Consider the following 21,161-nt stretch of genomic DNA (forward strand, 5'->3'; position numbering starts at 1 on the left):
CTCAAACTTGAGCCTATGGAAGAATTTCCCGGCAGATTCCTGGGCCCATCCCAGAGATGCTGACTTTGGAAAGTCTGAGATAGGGCCTAGGAATCTGCATTTCAACAGGTGGCTCTGCTATGGATTCAGAGATCATTGAGAAACACTGGTCAAAGGAGAAAACAAGTTGTAGATAGATATTTAAAATTTAGGACTGCTATCTACAAATGACTTTCAATACACACACACATTTTTAAACTAGAAATGACAATGACTTTAGAGTTTATAATTCTGCTTCATTAATCTTACTTTCAAAGCAAGAATGCATGTGCACTGCACTTCATCAAACTCACATCCTAGAATAATTATCTTAGTCCACCTGGCAGTATGTCTGATATTTTGGTTATTGGTTGGGGTCTTAATTGTATGTTGATTCTGTCTGCAATAAGCATAGGAGATGGTGTGTATTTACCTGAAAGGACCCAACTCTTCCCTATTAAACTCTCATTTTAGCTACTTAGGACACTTGGGCTGTCAAAGGGAATTGGATAGTTCAAGAGACAGATCATTTTATAACTTTTTTACCTCTAAGATCATGTTTAGCATTGATTCACATGAGTGATGATATAGAAATCATCAAGGTATGGAAAAGAGTTCCCAAACTAATTTTTAGGAAAAAGGAACATAAACACGGGGAATGCTACTTTTGGAAGGCCACCTGTGATAGTTTAGGATATAGGCCAAGGACTCTGCACACTTTCCTAAAGAGGTCATTCTACTCTTTGCTTCTTATCAGTATACTCCATCTGGGTAAAATGGTCTATGCCCACTGCTTCTCTATTTAAAATTGTGTACACAAATCTCACCATGTAATCATGTTGACATGTACTTTGCATTTTAAGGCACATTTGGGTTCAAAGTATATCTACCTCTTGATTGGAAACAAGAGGAACTTAGTCTTGGCTTACATATTTCTTCCCATCCCTTCACAAATTTGTCAGAGGTACCCTTGGATCAATTAGCTGGTATTGAAAAATGTACGTAGAAATGACAAGTGAATTGTTCCTCTGGGTTCATTTCTAAGTGGCCTGGGAAGAACCCTGAAGAGCTTTTGGGCATGGGGGTAAGTTCCATTTACTTCTATCTTATTTATTTAATTTGACTAAAACTAAAAGGCTATCATTAAAAAATAGTTTAAGGGACTCTCAACTAATTTCCTTTCATGCAACTTTTTTTTGGTAACTGGTATTTTTGCTTGCTTGCCAGAATGACTGCGTTGTTTAAACTGCAAAGGTTAAACAAAAAATACCTCCCTCGCTCTCATACATTTACAAGGTAGATTAATGAATACCTAGTTATTTGGAAAATATCTCAACAGAAGAATTATTTACCTGACCCGTCTCTTCAAATCTTTTTCTGTCTGCACTGTCAATGACATATATCTGTAAAGTAAAAGAAGGTTACTTCAATAAGCAGAAATGGAAAAAGACAGGGTACCTTCTGCAGAAGGAGCAGAGGATCCTCAGTCAGATTTCTCATTAGCACAGCAAATGGAAACTGGCTGAAAAGTCTTACCTCATCTATGGATGCCAAATAAACAAATTAATTAATTAACTGATTGATTAAATACGGATACCCAGAAAATATGCCAAACAAAGCTTCAAAGTAGATGTCAGGAAAGCCAAGCAGGATAAAAATAGGTACATTTATTATACATTCACTAAAAATTCTTGTTTAGATTTACCCTATCAATCCCTGTTACAACTCTATGAGATAGGTTACATTATCTTCCCATTTTATATGTAGATAAACAAAAGCCTAAAGAAGTTAAGTATTATGCCCAAGTCCTTTTTTTTTTTTTTTAAGATTTATTTATTTATTTATTCACGAGAGACCCACATAGAGAGAGAGGAGCAGAGACACAGGCATAAGGAGAAGCAGGCTTCATGCAGGGAGCCCTACGCAGGACTGGGTCTCCAGGATCATGCCCCCCGCCAAAGGTGGCCCTAAACTGCTGAGCCACCCAGGCTGCCCAATGCCCAAGTTCTAACAAGACTGGAATTCAAACTCAGGCCTACCTGACAGTAAAGTCCACATTGTCAGGAAGGGATAGTTTTTTGAGGCATTTACAAATACCACAGTCCTGGAACATCATGGCTCTGAAAGTACATTCTGCAGTCTTAACTATACACTGATTTCAGGTGCCAAGGGAGGAGACCCACTGATCTCCATTTCATTCCCACCTTCTCAGGCTTGCTGAGAGGTTAAGATCAAGTATTGGGAATAGAAAGGGCATAAGCTTTGCCAGACCTAAGACAAGTCTTAAGAGTCACCGTAAAGTATAAATCTCAAGCTTTATCTCCCATCACTGAATTTTATTAATTGCGTAAATAACAATAAGGGAAATGAAATAAGACCAAAAGAGAAAAATTATCTAGTTATAGAACCCAAATACATTAATTATTTTAATTTCTTGTGAAAGTTCCCTTCTAGTTTTTCTTCATAATTAAAAAAAAATATAGATATAATTTTGTTGGCCTTTTAAAAATATTATTTATTTAAGTAATCTCTACAACCCAATGTGAGGCTCCAACTCATGTCAAGAGTCACATGTTCCTCCAACTGAGCCAGCCAGGAGCCCCTTATAGGCCTTTTTTTCCACTAGAGACATATTAAATGTTTTCCCAGTTGCTAATCTTAAAAAATTATCAAATTTGCAAACTTTTTTTAAAGAATTTAAAATTGTTTTTAAACTAATGGTATTATGAAAACACTCCTTTGGGAAAGCATATTCACATAAAAACAGCAAAGAACAATCTGCAAGCCTCACCTTTACCTCCCTTCAATTACATAAACTGGTACACTGTAATGCACTGTATGCATGTCAAATTCTGTGCTACTCTGAACATTCGCTCTCTTTTGAAAGAAAAAAATTCCTTTCCTTGGTGCTCTCTCACTTAGAGTCACTCATACTAAATGTTATACCAGGAACCAAGTTTCAGCTGTTCCTCTGAATACCCTACGTTTCTACCTATGCTTCTTTCATGGAGAATCACAGGAAGAGGAAAGATGGATGTGTTTGGTCTCGGTAATTTTTTTTTTTTTTTGCAGCCTTATTATTGTTGTTGTCAATATTACTGTGACTCAATGTCAATACATACATTAATGGGCTCTGCCCACAGATACCCCAGATTTGATACTGATTGTCTGATAAGTCAGCATGGAGAACAAGGTGGTAGCTTTGTTTTTTCCCCAGAGGGTCTGGCATTTTTAAAATAGCAGGCGTCGTATAAACATAGATGTGGAAAGAAGCAATGCAATGGGAAAGTAAATCTCAATACAAATATAGAATTGATTGGAATTAGTGGGGAGTCTACAGTGGATTAGGATGATCTTCACTCAGGCATCAGTGCAAGAAGATGGGAGGGAAGAAGAAAGGGTTAAGTGATCACTGGGAGGGGGTTTCCGGGCTCAGAAGGCTGCCTGAAGGCAGGGAGCAAGTCACTGGGCAAGAAAGAAATTTACAAAGTAAGAAAATCTACTTGGGAGCAGAGTGTGAGTAGGAAGGTAAGAGTGCAAAGAGGAAACTGAGACAAGGCTGAGAAGACAAAGATACAGTTAAGAAATTGATGTTTGATATGATGAAACACAAATGGAGAGAAGGGAGGTTTGGAAAGACGGTTTATTTTTATTTATTTATTTTTAAAAGATTTTATTTATTTATTCATGAGAGACACAGAGAGAGAGAGAGAGAGGCAGAGACACAGGCAGAGGGAGAAGCAGGCTCCATGCAGGGAGCCCGATGTGGGACTCGATCCCGGGTCTCCAGGATCACACCCTGGGCCAAAGGCAGATGCTTAACTGCTGAGCCACCTAGGCATCCCTTAAAAATAAGAAAAATTAAAAAAACAAAAACAAAACATTATGGTCTTCAAAAATGAAGTTGCTCCCTCTGCCTACGTCTCTGCCTCTCTCTCTGTGCTCCTCAAGAATAAATAGAATCTTAAAAAAAAAAAAAGGTTGCATAAAGCTATTCTAAAATGAAGTTATATTCCACGGCACTTAGAATGATGCTTTACGTGAGCAAAGCCAATTCATATCTTCCTTGGCAGTTGCTTTGAAAGTTTTATTTGGTTGTGGGAGGAAGAGCCAGAGAAGATTTTTTTCTTGATGGAAGTTTAATCCAACTCCAGATACCCAGAGACTAGTTATCCAGCCATGTGAATGGAGGGCTCTTTGTCTCTCCTCTAGTTTCCATTCCTCTTCCCTCCTGCTGCCACCTTTTGGCCATTTTACTGCTCCTACGTATTTCTCATCAAGAGGGATAGGCAGAGATAAGGAAAGATGACACTAAGAAGTGGGCTTTGTATGTTAGCTCCAGGAAAAGTCTAAGAGGAAGTTGAAACTGAGAAATGAGGCTTCTGGGTAATAAGGTTTTTGATTATTTGTGCTCTAGAAGTATTGAAGCTCAAGTGATATCACAGAAACAGTGTAAGTGATGGTTGGTTGAGATCTACCTCACTTGATGTCCTACACTTTGGATATGGAAATGATGACAAAGTTACTTTGTTTCTATTATGTTGCATCTGAACACAGAACTGATAATAAAGTAAATGGAGCTTAGGAGTAATATGACAATATCTTGAAAAAATTTGTGTATTTTTAATCTATCAAAAAACTGTTACCTTCAGGCCTAAGAGAAATGGAAGATCTTTTGTCCCCTCCCTTCTATGACCCCTCAAGTTTTTTTTCTTAGTCGCTTCCCCCAAATCATGAAAGCTGAAGTCAGCAGTTCTCAACATCATCTTCCCTGAGAATACCTGGCACTTTTAGGAGTTGTCCTGACTCTTTCAAACCTCTAGACAACAATTTAATGCTCAAAAGTGGGGTCTGTCAGTCTTTTCCTGTAAGGGGTCAGGTGGTAAATATTTTAGGCTTTGTGGCCTATGTAATCTCTTCATAACTATTGAACTTTGCTGCTGTAGTGCAAAAGCAACCATAAAAAATCCATAACGGGGCAGCCTGGGTGGCTCAGCGGTTTAGCGCCGCCTTCAGCCCAGGCCTGATCCTGGAGACTTAGGATCGAGTCCCACATCAGGCTTCCTGCATGGAGCCTGCTTCTCCTTCTGCCTGTGTCTCTGCCTCTCTCTCTCTCTCTCTCTTTCTGTGTCTCTCATGAATAAATAAAATCTTAAAAAAAAAAATCTGTAAACAAGTGGATGTGGCTGTGTTCCAATAGTACTTATTTATGGACTCTAACTTTAAATTTCACATTATTTTCATGTGTCATGAAATCTTATTCTTTCAACTTTTCCCCTCAACCATTTAAAATATAAAAACCATTCTTAGCTCAGACTATATAATAATAGGAGGCAGGCTGATTCAGTTTGTCAACACCTCCTCTAAAGAATTTCTTGGGACTACTTCTTTCTGCCTATGGACACCGCCAAGTAAGCATTGTTAAAGTTTCCCCTCCCACTGCCATCACGTCTAAGTCAGGGTCTCCCAAAGACTCTGAACAGCTGTGGAGGCTCTTCATCAGAGATTTGAGCTTTGAAACAACTAATGAGAATCTGAGGGGCCATTCTGAGCAATGGGGAATGCTTATGGCTTATGTAGTAATGAGAGATCCATGACCACCATTAACACCAAGGGCTCCAGAGGCTTTGAGTTTGTCATGTACACCAATGTGAAGGAGGTGGATGCAGCCATGAATGCAAGGCCACATAAGGTAAATGGAAGAGTTGTGGGACCAAAGAGGGCTGTCTCAAGATTCTCAAAGGCCTTGTGCCCACTTAACTATGAAAAAGAGTTTTGTTGGTGGCATGAAAGAAGACACTGAAGATCATCTAAGAGATTATTATTATTTTTTTAAAGATTTTATTTATTCATGATAGACAGAGAGAGAGAGAGAGGTAGAGACACAGGCAGAGGGAAAAGCAGGTTCCATGCCAGGAGCCCGACGCAGGACTCAATCCTGGAAGTCCAGGATCACGCCCTGGGCCAAAGGCTAGGGCTCAACCAGTAAGCCACCCAGGCGTCCCCAAGAGATTATTTTGAACAGTATGGGAGAACTGAAGTGATTGAGATCATGACTGACCGAGGCGGTGGCACAGAGAGGTTTAGCTTCTGTAACATTTGATGACCATGACTCTGTAGACAAGATTGTCATTCAGAAATCCCATACTGTGAATGGGCACAACTGTGAAGAAAGGAAAGCCCCCTCTAAGCAAGAGATGGCTAATGCTTCATCCAGCCAAAGAGGTTGGAGTGGTTCTGGAAACTTCAGTGGTGGTCGTGGAGGTAGTTTTGGTGGGAATGACAACTTTGGTCATGGAGGGAACTTTAGTGGGTGAGGTGGCTTTGGTGGCAGTCAAGGTGGTGGTGGACATGGCAGCAGTGGGGATGGCTCTTACAGATTTACTAATGATGGAAGCAACTCTGGAGGTGGCAGAAGCCATAATGATTACAACAATCAATCCTCAAATTTTGGAGCCATGAAAGGAGGAGATTTTGAATCTTTTTTTAAATTTTTATTTATTTATGATAGTAAATAACACAGAGAGAGAGAGAGAGAGGCAGAGACATAGGTAGAGGGAGAAGCAGGTTCCATGCACCGGGAGCCTGACGTGGGATTCAATCCCGGGTCTCCAGGGATTGCGCCCTGGGCCAAAGGGCCTAAACCGCTGAGCCACCCAGGGATCCCGAAAGGAGGAAATTTTGGAGGCAGAAGCTCTGGGTCTTATGGTAGTGGAGGCCAGTACTTTGCCACACCACAAAACCAAGGTGCCTATGGCGGTTCCAGTAGCTGCAGTGGCTATGGCAGTGACAGTGGGTTTTCACTACTGCCAGGAAGCAAAGCTTAGCAGGAGAGGAGAACCAGAGAAGCGACAGGGAAGCTACAGGTTATAACAGATTTGTGGCCTCAGCTAAGCACAGTGGTGGCCGGCCCTATGTGCTACAAAGAAGACATGTTTTAGACAATACTCATGTGTATGGGCAAAAAACTAGAGGACTGTATTTGTGACTAATTGCATAATAGGTTGTTTTTGTTTCTGTTCCATGGAAAATATAAAGCATTCCAACAAAGGGTTTTAATGTAGATTTATTTTTTTGCACACATGCTGTTGATTGCTAAATGTAATAGTCTGATCATGACACTGAATGTGTCTGTTAAAAAAATAAAGAATTTCTGATTGCACTCTAGAGATAAATGAGAAAAGTTAACTAGGCAATTAATTGTGTCAAGCTTCAACCCTACTCTTCTAGGCAGTGTGGAGACTAGAGTAATAGGTCTTCTTAACCAATAATGAAAGACTATTAAATACAGACAAACTAATATAACCTAACCCATCAACCACTGCCACTCCAAGCTGTTTATGAAACTGGCAGACAGGGCTGAGTCACAAGGCCTTAGAATCTAACCCTGGGGACTCAGCTGTTCCCCCAGACTTGTTTAATCTCAAACGGCACAGGAAAATAATGAAAGGTTAACTCAGAATCCAAAACCCTGTCTGGAACTGGCAGCCTAAAGTAGCTGGAGAAAGCTCCTCTGGAGTAGCTCAGAACTGACTTTTACTGGATTTTCCGATTATTCCTGGGCACTCTCAGCTAATAAGTGGTGTAGAATCTGGGTCATGTTACAACTACCTTGCAGTCAGTCTACCCTCAAAGTGTGAGAGCTTGTGCTTTAAAATTACCCTGACCTGTAGACAAGAAAAGTTGAGGCCTCCTTATTTAGCCTCATGGTCACGAATGTCCTTATGTATTACTCTTATTTGGGTTATTTCTTTCAAAGTACCTTAATCTAGCAGATGAACAGACTGAATTGTTATTTCTCTCAGGCACCTGCTTTTTCCTAACTCTTGACTCAAAAAACACAAGCTCATCCTCCACCAGTTTTATTGAGATATAATTGGCATATGGCACTGTATAAGTTTAAGGTGTATAGCATAATGATTTGAGTTGAATCTACAGTTTAATTAATTTAATTTTAAGCAGTTTTTTATTTACAAAATAATTGGATAGTTCTATATACCTACCCCACCTCCATTCCCTCCCCCAGTCTCCCCTAGTAACTTGCATTATTATCTTGCATTAGTGTGATGCATTTCTCACAATTCGTGAACCAGTACTGAACCAATACATCAGGTTCATTCTTTGTATTTTAAAGTTCTATGGTTTTGACTGACCCATATTAACATGTATCCACCTTATAGTTTCATACAGAATAGTTCTGTCACTCTAAAAATCCTCTATATGTCACTTATTCATCTATCCCTCCACTCTCCCCTGGGAGTTCTGGCAACCACTAATTTTTTACTTGTAGAGATTTTTACTAAATTCTATAGTTTGCCTTTTTCAAAATGTCATATAGTTGGAAACGGAGAGTACATATCCTTTTTCAGACTGACTTTCACTTAGCCATACACATTTAAGTCTCCTCCATGTCTTTTTGGGGCTGAATAGCTCATTTAAAAATTTTTTTTCATTTCTTATTAGCAAGAAATAATATTATATAGATGTACACAATTCATTTATTCATTCATCTACTGCAAGACATCTCAGTTGCTTCCAATTTTTGGTATTATGAATAAAGCTGCTATAAATATTCATGTGCAGAATTTTGTGTGGACATAAGTTGTCATCTAATTGGGTAGACTCCTCAAAGAGTGATTGCTGGATCACATAGTTTGGTAAGATTATACTTAGTTTTGTAAGAAAATGCAAACTGTCTTCCAAAGTGGTTGTACCATTTTGCATTCCCACTGGCAATGAATAGGAGTTCCTGTTGTTTTTTCTCTTTGTCAGCATTTTGGATTTTAACCATTCTGGTAGGTATGTAGTGGAATTTCATTGTTTTAATTTTCTGTTTCCTAAGATGTTAAGCACTTTTCATATACTTATCTCTGTATCTTCACTGGTGAGGTGTCTTTTGCCCATTTTTAATTGGGTTGTTTGTTTTCTTATTGTTGAGCTGTGTGTGTGTGTGTGTGTGTGTGTGTGTGTGTGTTTTAGAGGGTGGGGAGGGCAGAGAAGGAGACAGAGAGAATCTTAAGCAAGTTCTATGCCCAATGGAACCCAACAAGGGACTTGATCTCATAACCCTGAAATCATGACCTGAGCCGAAATCATGACCTGAGCCAAAATCAAGAGTCGGACACTTAACCAACTGAGCCACCCAGGTGCCCCTCTTTGTATATTTTAGATATGAGTACTTTATCTGATGTGTTTTTGCAAATATCTTCCCCAGTCTGTGGCTTTATTTTCTTAACAGTGTCTTTCTCAGAGCAGAAGTTTTAAATTCTAATGAAGTGTATCTTATAAATTTTTGTCCATTTCACTTGGCCCTTTTCTAAGCACTGGGGATACAACACTTGGGGCGGGGCAGGGGAAGCAAAGTCCCTATCTTTGTGGACATTACATTCCAGTGGGGAGAAGCATAATAAATTAAAAAAATATATTTTTTAAATGAATTTTTTAAAGATTTTATTTATTTATTCATGAGAGACACAGAGAGAAAGAGAGAGGCAGAGACACAGGGAGAAGGAGAAGCAGGCTCCATGCAGGGAGCCTGATGTGGGACTCAATCCCAGGTCTCCAGGATCACGTCCTGGGCCGAAGGCAGCGCTAAACCGCTGAGCCACCCAGGCTGCCCATAAAAATATTTCTGATGGTGATGGGTACCAACAGGTCTGATCAAAGAAAAAAAAAAAAAGCAGAGAAAAATTACAGTGCCAGAAAGGTAGGGATAGGAGCCACAATTTTAAATATAGCAATCAGAGAAGGTCTCAGTGGCATAAAGTGACATGTGAGCAGAGACTGAAGAAGGTAGAGAATAAGCCATGATGATAGCTAAGGATATCTAAGAATCTTAACACTGCAAATAGTAATGACCTGAGGTGGGAATATGGCTGTGTTGTAGGGACAGAAAGCAGGCGCCAGTACGGCTGGCACCAAGTTAGAAGGGGGAAGACAAGACAAATAAGCCAAGCCAGAAGGCAGGGGGCCTTGTAGGCTATTGTAAGAACTCTAGCTTTATTCTGAGATGGGACAGGATCCCTATGGATATACCTTTGAGAAGAGATTTTTCAGGAGGAAAGGCAAAAGCAAGGAGACTAGTGGGGATGACATGGCAATAATCAATGCACAGTAGCAGTGGGCTGGAAAGTAGTGGTCAGATTCTAAAAATATTCTGAAGGTAGAACTCACAGGATTGGCATAGGTCAGAGGTGGGGAGTGAGAAGGAAAGGAGTCAAGGATGACTCCAATGCTTTTGGATGAATGGAGCTGTTGTTTACTGAGGAGACTGTAGAAGCAGCAGGTTTTGGGAGGGATGAAGATAGGAATTTGGTTCTGGACATACTGAGGATGAAGGGACTTACTAGCCACTAAAGTAGAGATGTAAAATAGGTAGTTAGCTATATATAAAACTGAGGTTCAGGGGAGAGTTTCTGGTTGAATATAATAGGTTGGGATTCACCAGCATGTAGGTGGTAATTAACGCCTTGAAATTGGATGAGGTCACCTACGCTACAACTTAGAGAAGCAAAGCACAGGCCTGAACTCTGGAGCACTCCAACACTTGGAGGGTAACAAGGGGGAAAATAGCAATGGAGATTGAGGAAGAGTGGCCAGCGAGATACGAGGAAAATCCAAGACAGAATGGTATTCTGGAAAATGGGAAGATAATGTTTCAATGACAGTATGACTGACTTTTATTTTATTTTTTTATTTTTATTTTTTTTTTGCATTTGAAGCAAGTTCTTTTTTTTTTTTTTAAGATTTTATTTATTTATTCATGAGAGACACAGAAAGAGAGCGAGGCAGAGACACAGGCCAAGGGAGAAGCAGGCTCCATGCAGGAAGCCTGATGTGGGACTCGATCCTTGGACTCCAGGGTCATGCCCTGGGCCAAAGGGAGGCACTCAACCGCTGAGCCACCCAGGCATCCCTATGACTGATTTAAAAAAATATATTTTATTTATTTATTCATGAGAGACAAAGAGAGAGGCAGAGACACAGGCGGAGGGAGAAGAAGGCTCCATGCAGGGAGCCTGATGTGGGACTGGATCCCGGGACTCCAGGGTCACGCCCAGGGCCAAAGGCAGGTCCTCAACCACTGATCCACCCAGGGACCCCATGACTGACTTTATTAACTGTGCAGCTAGGTCAAGTAAGAGGAATATGGCAAACCTTAGCAATGGGGAATTCCTGGGGGGCCTGAATGGAGGGTTCAAGAGAGAATGGGAGGAGGAAGTGAGGAGAGAGCTCAGAAAACTCTTTTCGTTTTAAAGAGAAACTGAGGAATAAGACAGTATCTGGATGGGATACACAGCCAGGACAAGAGGTTTTTTCGTTTGTTTCTAAAAAAGAGTTGCCACAGGCTGTGTGCATGCCGACAGAATGATCTAGTTGAAAGACACATAGGAAGCAAAAGCAGAGAGCAAAGTTATTTGAGATGCAAGATGGTTTCTACTGGTAATGGAAGTCACCAACATGGCTGACCTTATGGCAGTTCCTTCTCTATGGGTAGAATTGTAGTAAATGCAGAGTTTCCATTAGGGTTTAATGAAAATAGCATACAGGTTTTTTTATTATCCAAGTTCATGAGACTCCCTGGTTTTAGGCTATGATCATGACCATGAGTAACTAAGGTAAGGGGAATGACAAAATCACTGGAGTGAAGGTGAATGAACTGAGAGGCTGTGGCGTTGGAGAAATCAAGTATGTGGATAGTGAAATCTTCAAGAATTCTGAAACAGCAGTACTACAGAATGTCACAGAATGTGACAGTGAGCTGGGAGTTAAGATTCATAGAGACACACACACACACACACACACAGAGGCAGAGACACAGGCAGAGGGAGAAGCAGGCTCCATGCAGGGAACCCAATATGGGACTCGATCCGGGTCTCCAGAATCACACCCTGGGCTGCAGGCGGCGCTAAACCGCTGCGCCACTGGGGCTGCCCTGCTTCTACTTTTGGACAGTTAAAACGATAGGAGACTTCTTCCTTACTCTGAGCTAAACTCTACCACTTAATATTCCCCAAATCGCTCCTCACCCAGTCTTCTAGAACTCTTCATGATAAGGCAGAGAACTCTCTTGCTCAAGATAGCTCTTGAAGCAACTGAAAATAGTTCCAAGTTTCTTTTCTAGGAAAAATATCTGGGGATATTCTCAGTTGGTTAAGTAGCTGCCTTTAGTTCAGGCCATGATCCCATGGATCCGGGATCAAGTCCCATGTTAGGCTCCTTGCTCGGTAGGGAGTCTGCTTCTCCTTCTCCCTCTGCCCCTCACTCTGCTTGTGCGCTCTCTCTCAGATAAATACAAAAATCTTTAAAAAAAAAAGGGGGGGGGGAAGAACATCTGTTGTTCAGCCATTTCATATGCATCATTATTTCCAGGACTTCCACCCTCTTGATTGGCTCTTTGGGATACTCTTGTTGATTTCCTTGGGATAATGGAGTTAGTGGCACTATCTTCTGATTTCCCTTCTGATATTCAGATCACTATGTTAAATTAATAAATATTTTATTTTGCCAAGGTGAGTGTGGGCACAACATTGTCACTGAGCAAAAGCAAAACTCTTATACAAACCATACAAAAATGTTTCTCATAATCTGCAGCCTTCTGCTAGCCCTAAATTCATAGTGACTTATAGTAGTGGAATTACTGACAAGAAAGAACATTACAGTTTATATTTCCTAACACACTGCAGAACATATTATGAATTAGTGCATTAGAAGGAGTACTTACGAGAATATCAGTATTTTCAAAATAATTTCTCCAGTATGGTCTGATTTTTCTCTGTCCACCAATGTCCCATACATTCAGTTTAAAACCTTGAGATTGTACACTTTTGATGTTAAAACCCTGAAAGAGAGGCAAAACACCAAGCTTTATTAAGCTTTAGATCATAGTTCTGACAAAGTTATATTTAACAGCTGTGTTATTTATTAATTATGAGGTACTCTGCCAGATGTGATACTGGTAATATTGAAAATTGTCTGCTATGATAGGGAAGAAAGAAATGGGTTTTTATATGCTTACTTCAGGTTTGGAGTCACTGTTAATATTAACATGACAGTTTCTCTAGTAAGTGTACACACATGCACGTGTGCACACACACACACACACACACACACACACACAAAACTGCTGAGGACAACTTGGAATGAGTTCTAATAATCAACAAAGACTACACCTTCTGATGGATCCTCAAGATGATAACATTTAATAGAACATTACATTTAACTAACAAAAAAACAGAAGCTGAATCTGCAGATTCAACAGAACAGAACAAATCCTGAGTTTAAAAAGAGGCAAGAGGGATCCCTGGGTGGCGCAGCGGTTTAGCGCCTGCCTTTAGCCCAGGGCGTGATGCTGGAGACCCGGGATCGAATCCCATGTCAGGCTCCCAGTGCATGGGGCCTGCTTCTCCCTCTGCCTATGTCTCTGCCTCTCTCTCTCTCTGTGTGACTATCATAAATAAATAAAAATTAAAAAAATTAAAAATAAAAATAAAAAAATAAAAAGAGGCAAGAGCTACTGGAAGATAGGATTCTTTAAGAAATTTCTTCATATGGATCAAATCAGGAAAAAGAAGGAGCTGAAGTTAGGACACTATGGGAGAAGCTGGTTTATAAACGGACTATTAGCCCAATGAGGAAGGGATGGCCTGCTAGAACAGCATGTTCAAACTCTGAAGTGGGGCCCTCAGTTATTTTTTTTTTTTATTTTTTTATTTTTTTTGGGGGGGGGCCCTCAGTTATAAGCAGTGATGAAAATAAACAAGCAGGCATTGGAAACTGTTCTTTCGTAAGCATCTCTGATGAACTTGAAAGTATTCATTTCTCAGGACAGTGACTCAAGGTGGAACTCTGGGAAAGGTGCACAAATCAGGGGCAAGTGGAGCTGGGAGTTGGTGTGCAGAGAAACAAATTAACAAGACCTCTGGGGTTTGGAGAAAAGGCATTTCGTGAGCAATAATTAAAAAAGAAATATTTTTTCTGAGAATGACATAGTGAAATCAAGACTTGAAAAATCCAATCAATAGATTGCTACCACAAAAGTGAGGTTTCATCCAGGATAGCTGGAGGGAAGTGGGCCTGGGGATGTCTCCATAAACATTTGCCTCACCTGGCAGCTTGCCAACACTACTGCCTAGTGCAGAAGGACAAGGCACAATATGACAGTACAGAGCACTGCCACCCAATTTCCACTGAGGATAAATGGGCACTAGAGAATACCTGGGGATGATGCTGACTATAGCTCCTGTAAGATGTCACAACTGAATAAATTAGAAGTTTAAGAACTCCAAAGGGAAGTGGCTTAAGTTTATTGTAAACGGCAGCTTCATTCTGACTCACTGACAAAACCACTTTTGTGTGCTTAAAAATTGTACGCTTAACTACAATATTAAATGTCAAAGCCAGTAATGTCAAATCTTTATGGAGTGAAGCAGAAGATAAATAAGAGTAGCTCCTAGAATTTAACTATATGTATCAACTGCCTTAAAATTCTAAAAGTCATCAAAAGAAAAGAAATCTATTAAGACCAACAAATCTAAGAAATTATTCTAAGGAAATAATAATGGGTGCAAACATTTAGAAATGTAAATACGTAAGTATTTACATATATAACAGTAGAAAGATGTTCAAGATGTATTTATTCAGTGAAAATGATGATATGATATATTCTGAGTCATTTTTATTTTATTTATTTATTTAATTTATTTTTTTAGTCTTTTTTTTTTTAAAGATTTTTATTTATTTATTCATAGATATACAGCGAGAGAGAGGCGGAGACACAGGCAGAGAGAGAAGCAGGCTCCATGCAGGGAGCCCGACGTGGGACTCGATCCCAAGTCTCTGGGATCAGGCCCTGGGCTGAAGGCGGCGCTAAACCGCTGAGCCACCCGGGCCGCCCGTCATTTTTATTTTAAATATATGCATCATAAGGGTGCCTGGCTGGCTTAGTTGCAGCATAGCATGCAACTCTTGATCTCAGGATTATAAGTATGAGCCCCATGTTGGGTGTAGAGATTAATTAAAAATAAAATCTTTAAGGAACGCCTAGGTGGCTCAGTTGGTTAGGTATCCAAATCTTGGTTTTGGCTTAGGTCATCATCTCAGGATCATGAGATTCAGTTCCACATCAGGTTCTGTGCTCAGTGCAGAGTCTGCTTGAGATTCTTTCCCCTCCCTCTCCCTCAGCGTCCGCTCATATTCTCTTTCTCTAAAATAAATAAAATCTTAAATAAATAAAATCTTTAAATGAACCTATCACATACATACATAGAAAAAAAATGGATACATTCTTAAATGTTAACAGTGGTAAAAAAAATTTTTAACAGTGGTTATGTCTGGGCACTATAGGTGATTTCTAGTTTTGCAATTTTACAAATGTTTTACAAATTTACTATAATGAGCACCTATTACTTTTTCTAATATAAAACAAAAATGCAAAGCTTGGTTGTTGTTTTTTTTAATTTTTAAAAGATTTTATTTTAAAATAATCTCTACACCCAATGTGGGGGTCATACTTAACAACCCTGAGATCAAGAGTCACATGTTCTTCTGATTAAGTCAGCCAGGCACCCTGAAAGCTTTTTTTTTTTTTTAAAGATTTTATTTATTTATTTATTCATGAGAGACACACAGAGAGAGAGAGACACAGGCAGAGGGAGAAGCAGGCTCCATGCAGGAGCCTGACGCAGGACTCAATCCCGGGTCTCCAGGATCACATCCTGGGCTGAAGGCAGCGCTAAACCCCTGAGCCACCTGGGCTGCCCTGAAAGCTTGTTTTTATTTTTTTTTATTTTTTAATTTTTTTAAATTTATTTATTTATGATAGTCACAGAGAGAGAGAGAGAGAGAGGCAGAGACACAGGCAGAGGGAGAAGCAGGCTCCATGCACCGGGAGCCCGATATGGGATTCGATCCCAGGTCTCCAGGATCGCGCCCTGGGCCAAAGGCAGGCGCCAAACCGCTGCGCCACCCAGGGATCCCTGAAAGCTTGTTTTTAAAGAGTAAGTTGGGGGCACCTGGGTGGCTCAGTGAATTAAGCACCTAACTCTTGATCCCAGCTCAGGTCTTGATCTCAGGGCTGTGAGTTTAAGCCCCACGTTGAGCTCCACACCCAGTTACTTAAAAATAACCAAAAAAGGGGGGCACCTGGGTGGCTCAGTTGGTTAAGCTTTGGACTTTTGATTTTGGCTCGGGTCATGATCTCAGGGTCATGAGATCCAGCCTCCTATTTGGCTCTGCACTCAGTTGGGAGTCTGAGATTCTCTCACTCTGCCCACCCCCCCCACCCCGGTTCGTGTACATGCATGTTTTCTCTCTCTTTCAAATAAAGAAATTTTATTTTATTTATTTATTTTTAAAATATTTTATTTATTTATTCATGAGAGACAGAGAGAAAGAGGCAGAGACATAGGCAGAGGGAGAAGCAGGCAGGGAGCCCAACGCAGGACTCAATCCCAGGTCTCCAGGATCACGCTCTGAGCTGAAGGCAGGCGCCAAACCGCTGAACCACCCAGGGATTCCCACAAATAAAGAAATTTAAAATAAAATAAACTAAAATAAACATGAAACCTTCACATCATATAATGACAAAGTCACCTATAATACATCAAATAACGCCTGAAAGTTAGAATTGGAACTTTGAACCCATAACTTAAGAGTTCATTTCCATATTCACGGTGCTGGCCGTTCTCATTTTAGTGATACTCTTAAGAGATACAGCCTACTGCTAATACTCAATTAAAAAGAAAAAAATCCTAGACTTTTCTTTTTCTGGCAGAAATCCTGACACAGTAATATGTGTTTTTTAGCCCTTCTAGGCTAGACTACTGTAATTTGCTCCTCCTTAGGCTATACATTAAATTTGTTCAGAAGCTGTAAAATTGCTCATTTGGTAGCAATTGAAATGACTTTTCTGCAAGAAGTTGCAGATCAGTAAGACTCCCAAGCCGTGAAGTACACACACCAGCACAGCCATTCAAACCTGACACCAAACTCGTATCACAGTACAGTGATGGAAAATGCTAAAAAAAAACCCCTCTGGTTTTGCTAAAACCTCTAATGCTCAAATACTTTAAAGTGACTAAGACCAAAAAGGCTGTCCTCTAGTTAGGAAACCCAATGAGTTGGGCAAAGGTCAAGCTTTCTCAGGATTTCCTACAGGGAAGGAGGTCTAAAGAAAAGAGGTCTAAAGGAGGAGGGTTGTTCCACTTAGGATCTGTCTTTCAACTTCCACACTGGCAGCACCACCGTTGCCTTATCCTTTGTATTTTTTTTGGCTTAGCCTTAGGAAAGAGGCTGGATTAAAAAATATAGGTTATTTTTTAATTAAAAGATATATATTTATTAAATCTGAAAAATCCACCCTAAAATATTAGCAGTAGTTTTTCCTCACGGTATTGGGTTTTTTTCTTTTACACGTTCTGTATTTTCTACACATATTAATTTCATAGTGAGAAGATTAAGTTATTTTTTAAAAGTAATCACTTAGAGCTGAGGGAATTGACTGTCTTGATATATACATATGCTTATTTAAATTCTTTATTTAAAAATTGGTAAAATAGACATAATATCTACCATTTTGACCAGTGTAGAAGTGTAGAATTTAAGTGTAGAATTCAGTAGTACTAAGTGCATTCACACTGTTGTGCCACCATTACCAGCAGCCATCCACAGAACCTTTTTTCAACTTACAACACTGACCCTCTGCGTCCATTAAACAATGACCCTTCCAATCTCCCCTGTCTCCAACCCCTGGTAACCACAATTCTATTTTCTGTCTGAATGAATCTGACTACTCTAAGAACCTTATATCTATGGAATCTCTTGACATATTTTTGAAATCTTGTATTATTTTTAAATTGTATAACTTTTCTCATTAACACTTTTTTTTTTTAAAGATTTTATTTGAGAGAGAGAGAGAGAGAGAGAGAGAGCGCGCGAGAGCATACAAGGAAGGCAGAGGGGCAGAGGGGCAGAGGGAGAGGGAGAAACAGGCTCCCCGTGAGCAGGGAGCCCACCGTGGGACTCGATCCCAGGATCCCGGGATCACGACCTGAGTTAGAGGCAGACACTCAACCAATGGAGCCACCCAGGTGCCCCTCATTAACACAACTTGAGAGTGTACAAAACTATATTTCCCATTTTGTCTTCCATATGGCTATGATCACTTCCCATAAGTCACACAAGCACCTGGGGTCAGGGCAGTGCTTACCTGTGTAGGTGTAATGTGGCTGATGTCTTCAGATGCAAGCTGCTTCAGAAGAGTGGTCTTGCCAGCATTATCCAAGCCCAGGAGAAGGATTCTCACCTCCTGGTCTGGTGCACTTTTCAATTTGCGCAAAATTGAGAGCAAGCCCTTAAACAACCATGAAGAAGAGAGATTACTTTTGGGGCACTGACTTTGATGTTATTAGGTATAAGAATATCTTCTCCTTGACAAAAGTTCTTTTTTTTTTGACAAAAGTTCTTGGTTGTAGAGAGCTCATAGTATATGTATATTCCAGTTCAATGTCATTTATTTCATTTGCTTCCACCTTCTAAGTTTTGGCAGAAGTACTTCAATAAATTCGGCAACTCAATAAATGGCATGGCTTATTTCCATTCCTATTAATCCAGTTTAGCAGTCACTCCACATCTTCTGTGAGTATGAACTACTACTCAACTCATGTTCCTAAAGCCCTTCATATACACTTATAGAGCATGCATCATATCAGACTATAGATAATTGATTTTTGTGTTTCTCTCCTAGAATGAAGTTTCTTGCAGGTAAGAGTTATAGCTTTGGTCTCCCACAATGCCTGGCACTTACTAGTTGTTGAATTAAATACAACTACCCACCCAAGCAAGTACAAGATTTTATGGTGCTACACACACACACACACACAGGAAAAAAAAGTTGTATAAAATTGTTTAAGACTTTATTTCAGTTTACATTTAAGACTTCATCACTCAAAATACTCTATCATCATCTAAAAAAACTTCAAAACTCTATCACCATCTAATTTTCACAAGACCCTTATAAGTGCATGGTATAACTTATGTTTTTCAGATGAAGAATCGGATACATCAGAGAAGTTAGAGAATTGTCAAAGTCAGTCATAAAGAATAAAATTTAACCAGGTATTTCTGACTAGTAATATAATATTTGTTTCTTGCTTTTATTATTTTTTAATGGCTAGAAATAAACCATATTGCTTTTTAGCTACAAACATAAGAAAAATTGTATAAGATAGTTATTTGTTGCATCCTGCAGCTGACAATTTTGTTCCAATGAGGCATGAGTTACAACAAGAATCAAAGAATTCCACAGTTTAAAGGGCATATAATCTAATCTCCCAGCTCAAGCAGAAATTCCTTCAAGCTGTCTTAGAATTATATAAAATGGTTATTTTTTTTATCCTTATTGCACCCGGCAATAATTCAAACCAGTCTGTTCACTAAGATCAAATAACACTTCTGTGAAATAATTCTCAACAATTGAGTCTTTGGACAATGATATACAAATATGCATAATTATTAAGAATTCCTTTCTGTCTCAGAGACTCTTTGTTTACCACTTCTAGTATTCTGTATTTGCACTGACTTGCTAAGGATTACATTAACCTCTCTGTGCCTTAATTTTTTCCAGCAATAAAATGGAAGATTTAGTTTAAGACAGAAAGACAAATTCTATACCAAAAGATTTAGGGAAAAGTGATTGAATAGATTTCAAACAAACAAAAAGATAGGCAGGCCTTCTTCTTCTTCTTCTTCTTCTTTTTTTTTTTTTTGGCATGACATTTTTCTTTTGTTTTTATCTTATCTGGCCTTGAATACTTTGACACCATTCCTTTTTTAAACTATATTTATGAGACGTCTCCCTGGCTTCTATTAGCTACATTGCAATCACTCATTTATAATACCACCTTTCAGAACTGTTAAAATTAGAATTCTGAGATCCTCAGGGGACTGGTAATATAAAAAGGCTAGAACAGGGAAAACACATGGTACTACTCATCCTGAGTTCTTGATTAGATGTCCTCATTACTTTTTAAATAAAATTAAAAAATAACCAGAATTTATCACATCAGTACATGAAACAACAGTACAGGTAAAATTCTCATGCATTATCTATGAGTGTAGAAATCATGAAAGGTATTTCTATAAAATACTTTCAAGGTTCAAAATCAATGTTTTAGGTTTTTCCTTATGTGTCTCTTCTTTTAAAACAAATTTGTAAATAAAAATACTATTTCTGGGACTCCTGGGTAGCTCAGTGGTTGAGAGTATGCCTTTGGCTCAGGGTGTGATCCCGGAGTCCCAGGATTGAGTCCCACATCAGGTTACCCTCGAGGAGCCTGCTGCTCCCTCTGCCTATGTCTCTGCCTCTGTGTGTGTGTGTCTCTCATGAATAAATAAATAAATAAAATCTTAAAAAAAAAAAGTCTCTGCAGGCTGAGACTTTTTTTTTTAAGATTTAATTTATTTATTAATGAGAGACAGAGATAGGCAGAGACATAGGCAGAGGGAGAAGCAGGCTCATGCAGGGAGCCGGATGTGGAACTCGATCCCAGATCCTGGGATCAGGCCCTGAGCTGAAGGTAGACACTCAACCGCTGAGCCACCCAGGAGTCCCAGGCTGAGACTTTTTGTACACTCATTATATTTGAAATTGAATAATGAAGAGAAAGTAATCTCTATTCATCTTAAAAGGAGAGAAGCAAAGCACAGAAAACCATTCTAACTATACCTAAACTTTATTAACCTAATGGTATAAAAAATAATACTTTTATATTTCTAATGCATGATTTTCATTATTGGGGAACAATAACTTTATATGCTTCACCTTCAAGTGAAATTACAGAGAAATGGAAAGTTCAGCTACTATTTTCTTCTATCATAATGATAAATGGCATCTGAAGTGTGGTCTAGGGAAGACAAATGCAAATACAGTACAGCATCATATTAACCCAACACTGAGGACAGGGGATCACAGGATTATCAGGGTTTGCTAAATAGGGAAGAGGATATTTATAGATATCAGAGTTCTGACTGAAAGGTACAAAGTAAGCTGATTTAAGAGGCTGGAGGAAAGAGAGCAGAATAAGTCTATGTTTCTAAACATAAATGTCCATACTTTATTCTAAATGTCAAATGGAAATAGCCAT

At 39.4% G+C, this 21,161-nt stretch overlaps 1 protein-coding gene across 1 annotated transcript in view; it reads right to left on the bottom strand.

The window, feature by feature from the left end:
* Positions 1-21,161, bottom strand: part of ARL3 (ADP ribosylation factor like GTPase 3) — a 35,033-nt gene that overhangs the window by 9,375 nt on the left and 4,497 nt on the right. Inside the window, exons 2-4 of the mRNA XM_055300607.1 lie at positions 18,227-18,370; positions 12,743-12,859; positions 1,371-1,421 (exon numbers count right to left, since the gene is read on the bottom strand). Coding sequence (XP_055156582.1) covers positions 1,371-1,421; positions 12,743-12,859; positions 18,227-18,370 — 312 coding nt within the window. The remainder of the gene's footprint in view (positions 1-1,370; positions 1,422-12,742; positions 12,860-18,226; positions 18,371-21,161) is intronic.

Source organism: Nyctereutes procyonoides, unplaced genomic scaffold (genome assembly GCF_905146905.1).
Source record: "Nyctereutes procyonoides isolate TBG_1078 unplaced genomic scaffold, NYPRO_anot_genome, whole genome shotgun sequence".
Classification (NCBI taxonomy): Eukaryota; Metazoa; Chordata; class Mammalia; order Carnivora; family Canidae; genus Nyctereutes; species Nyctereutes procyonoides.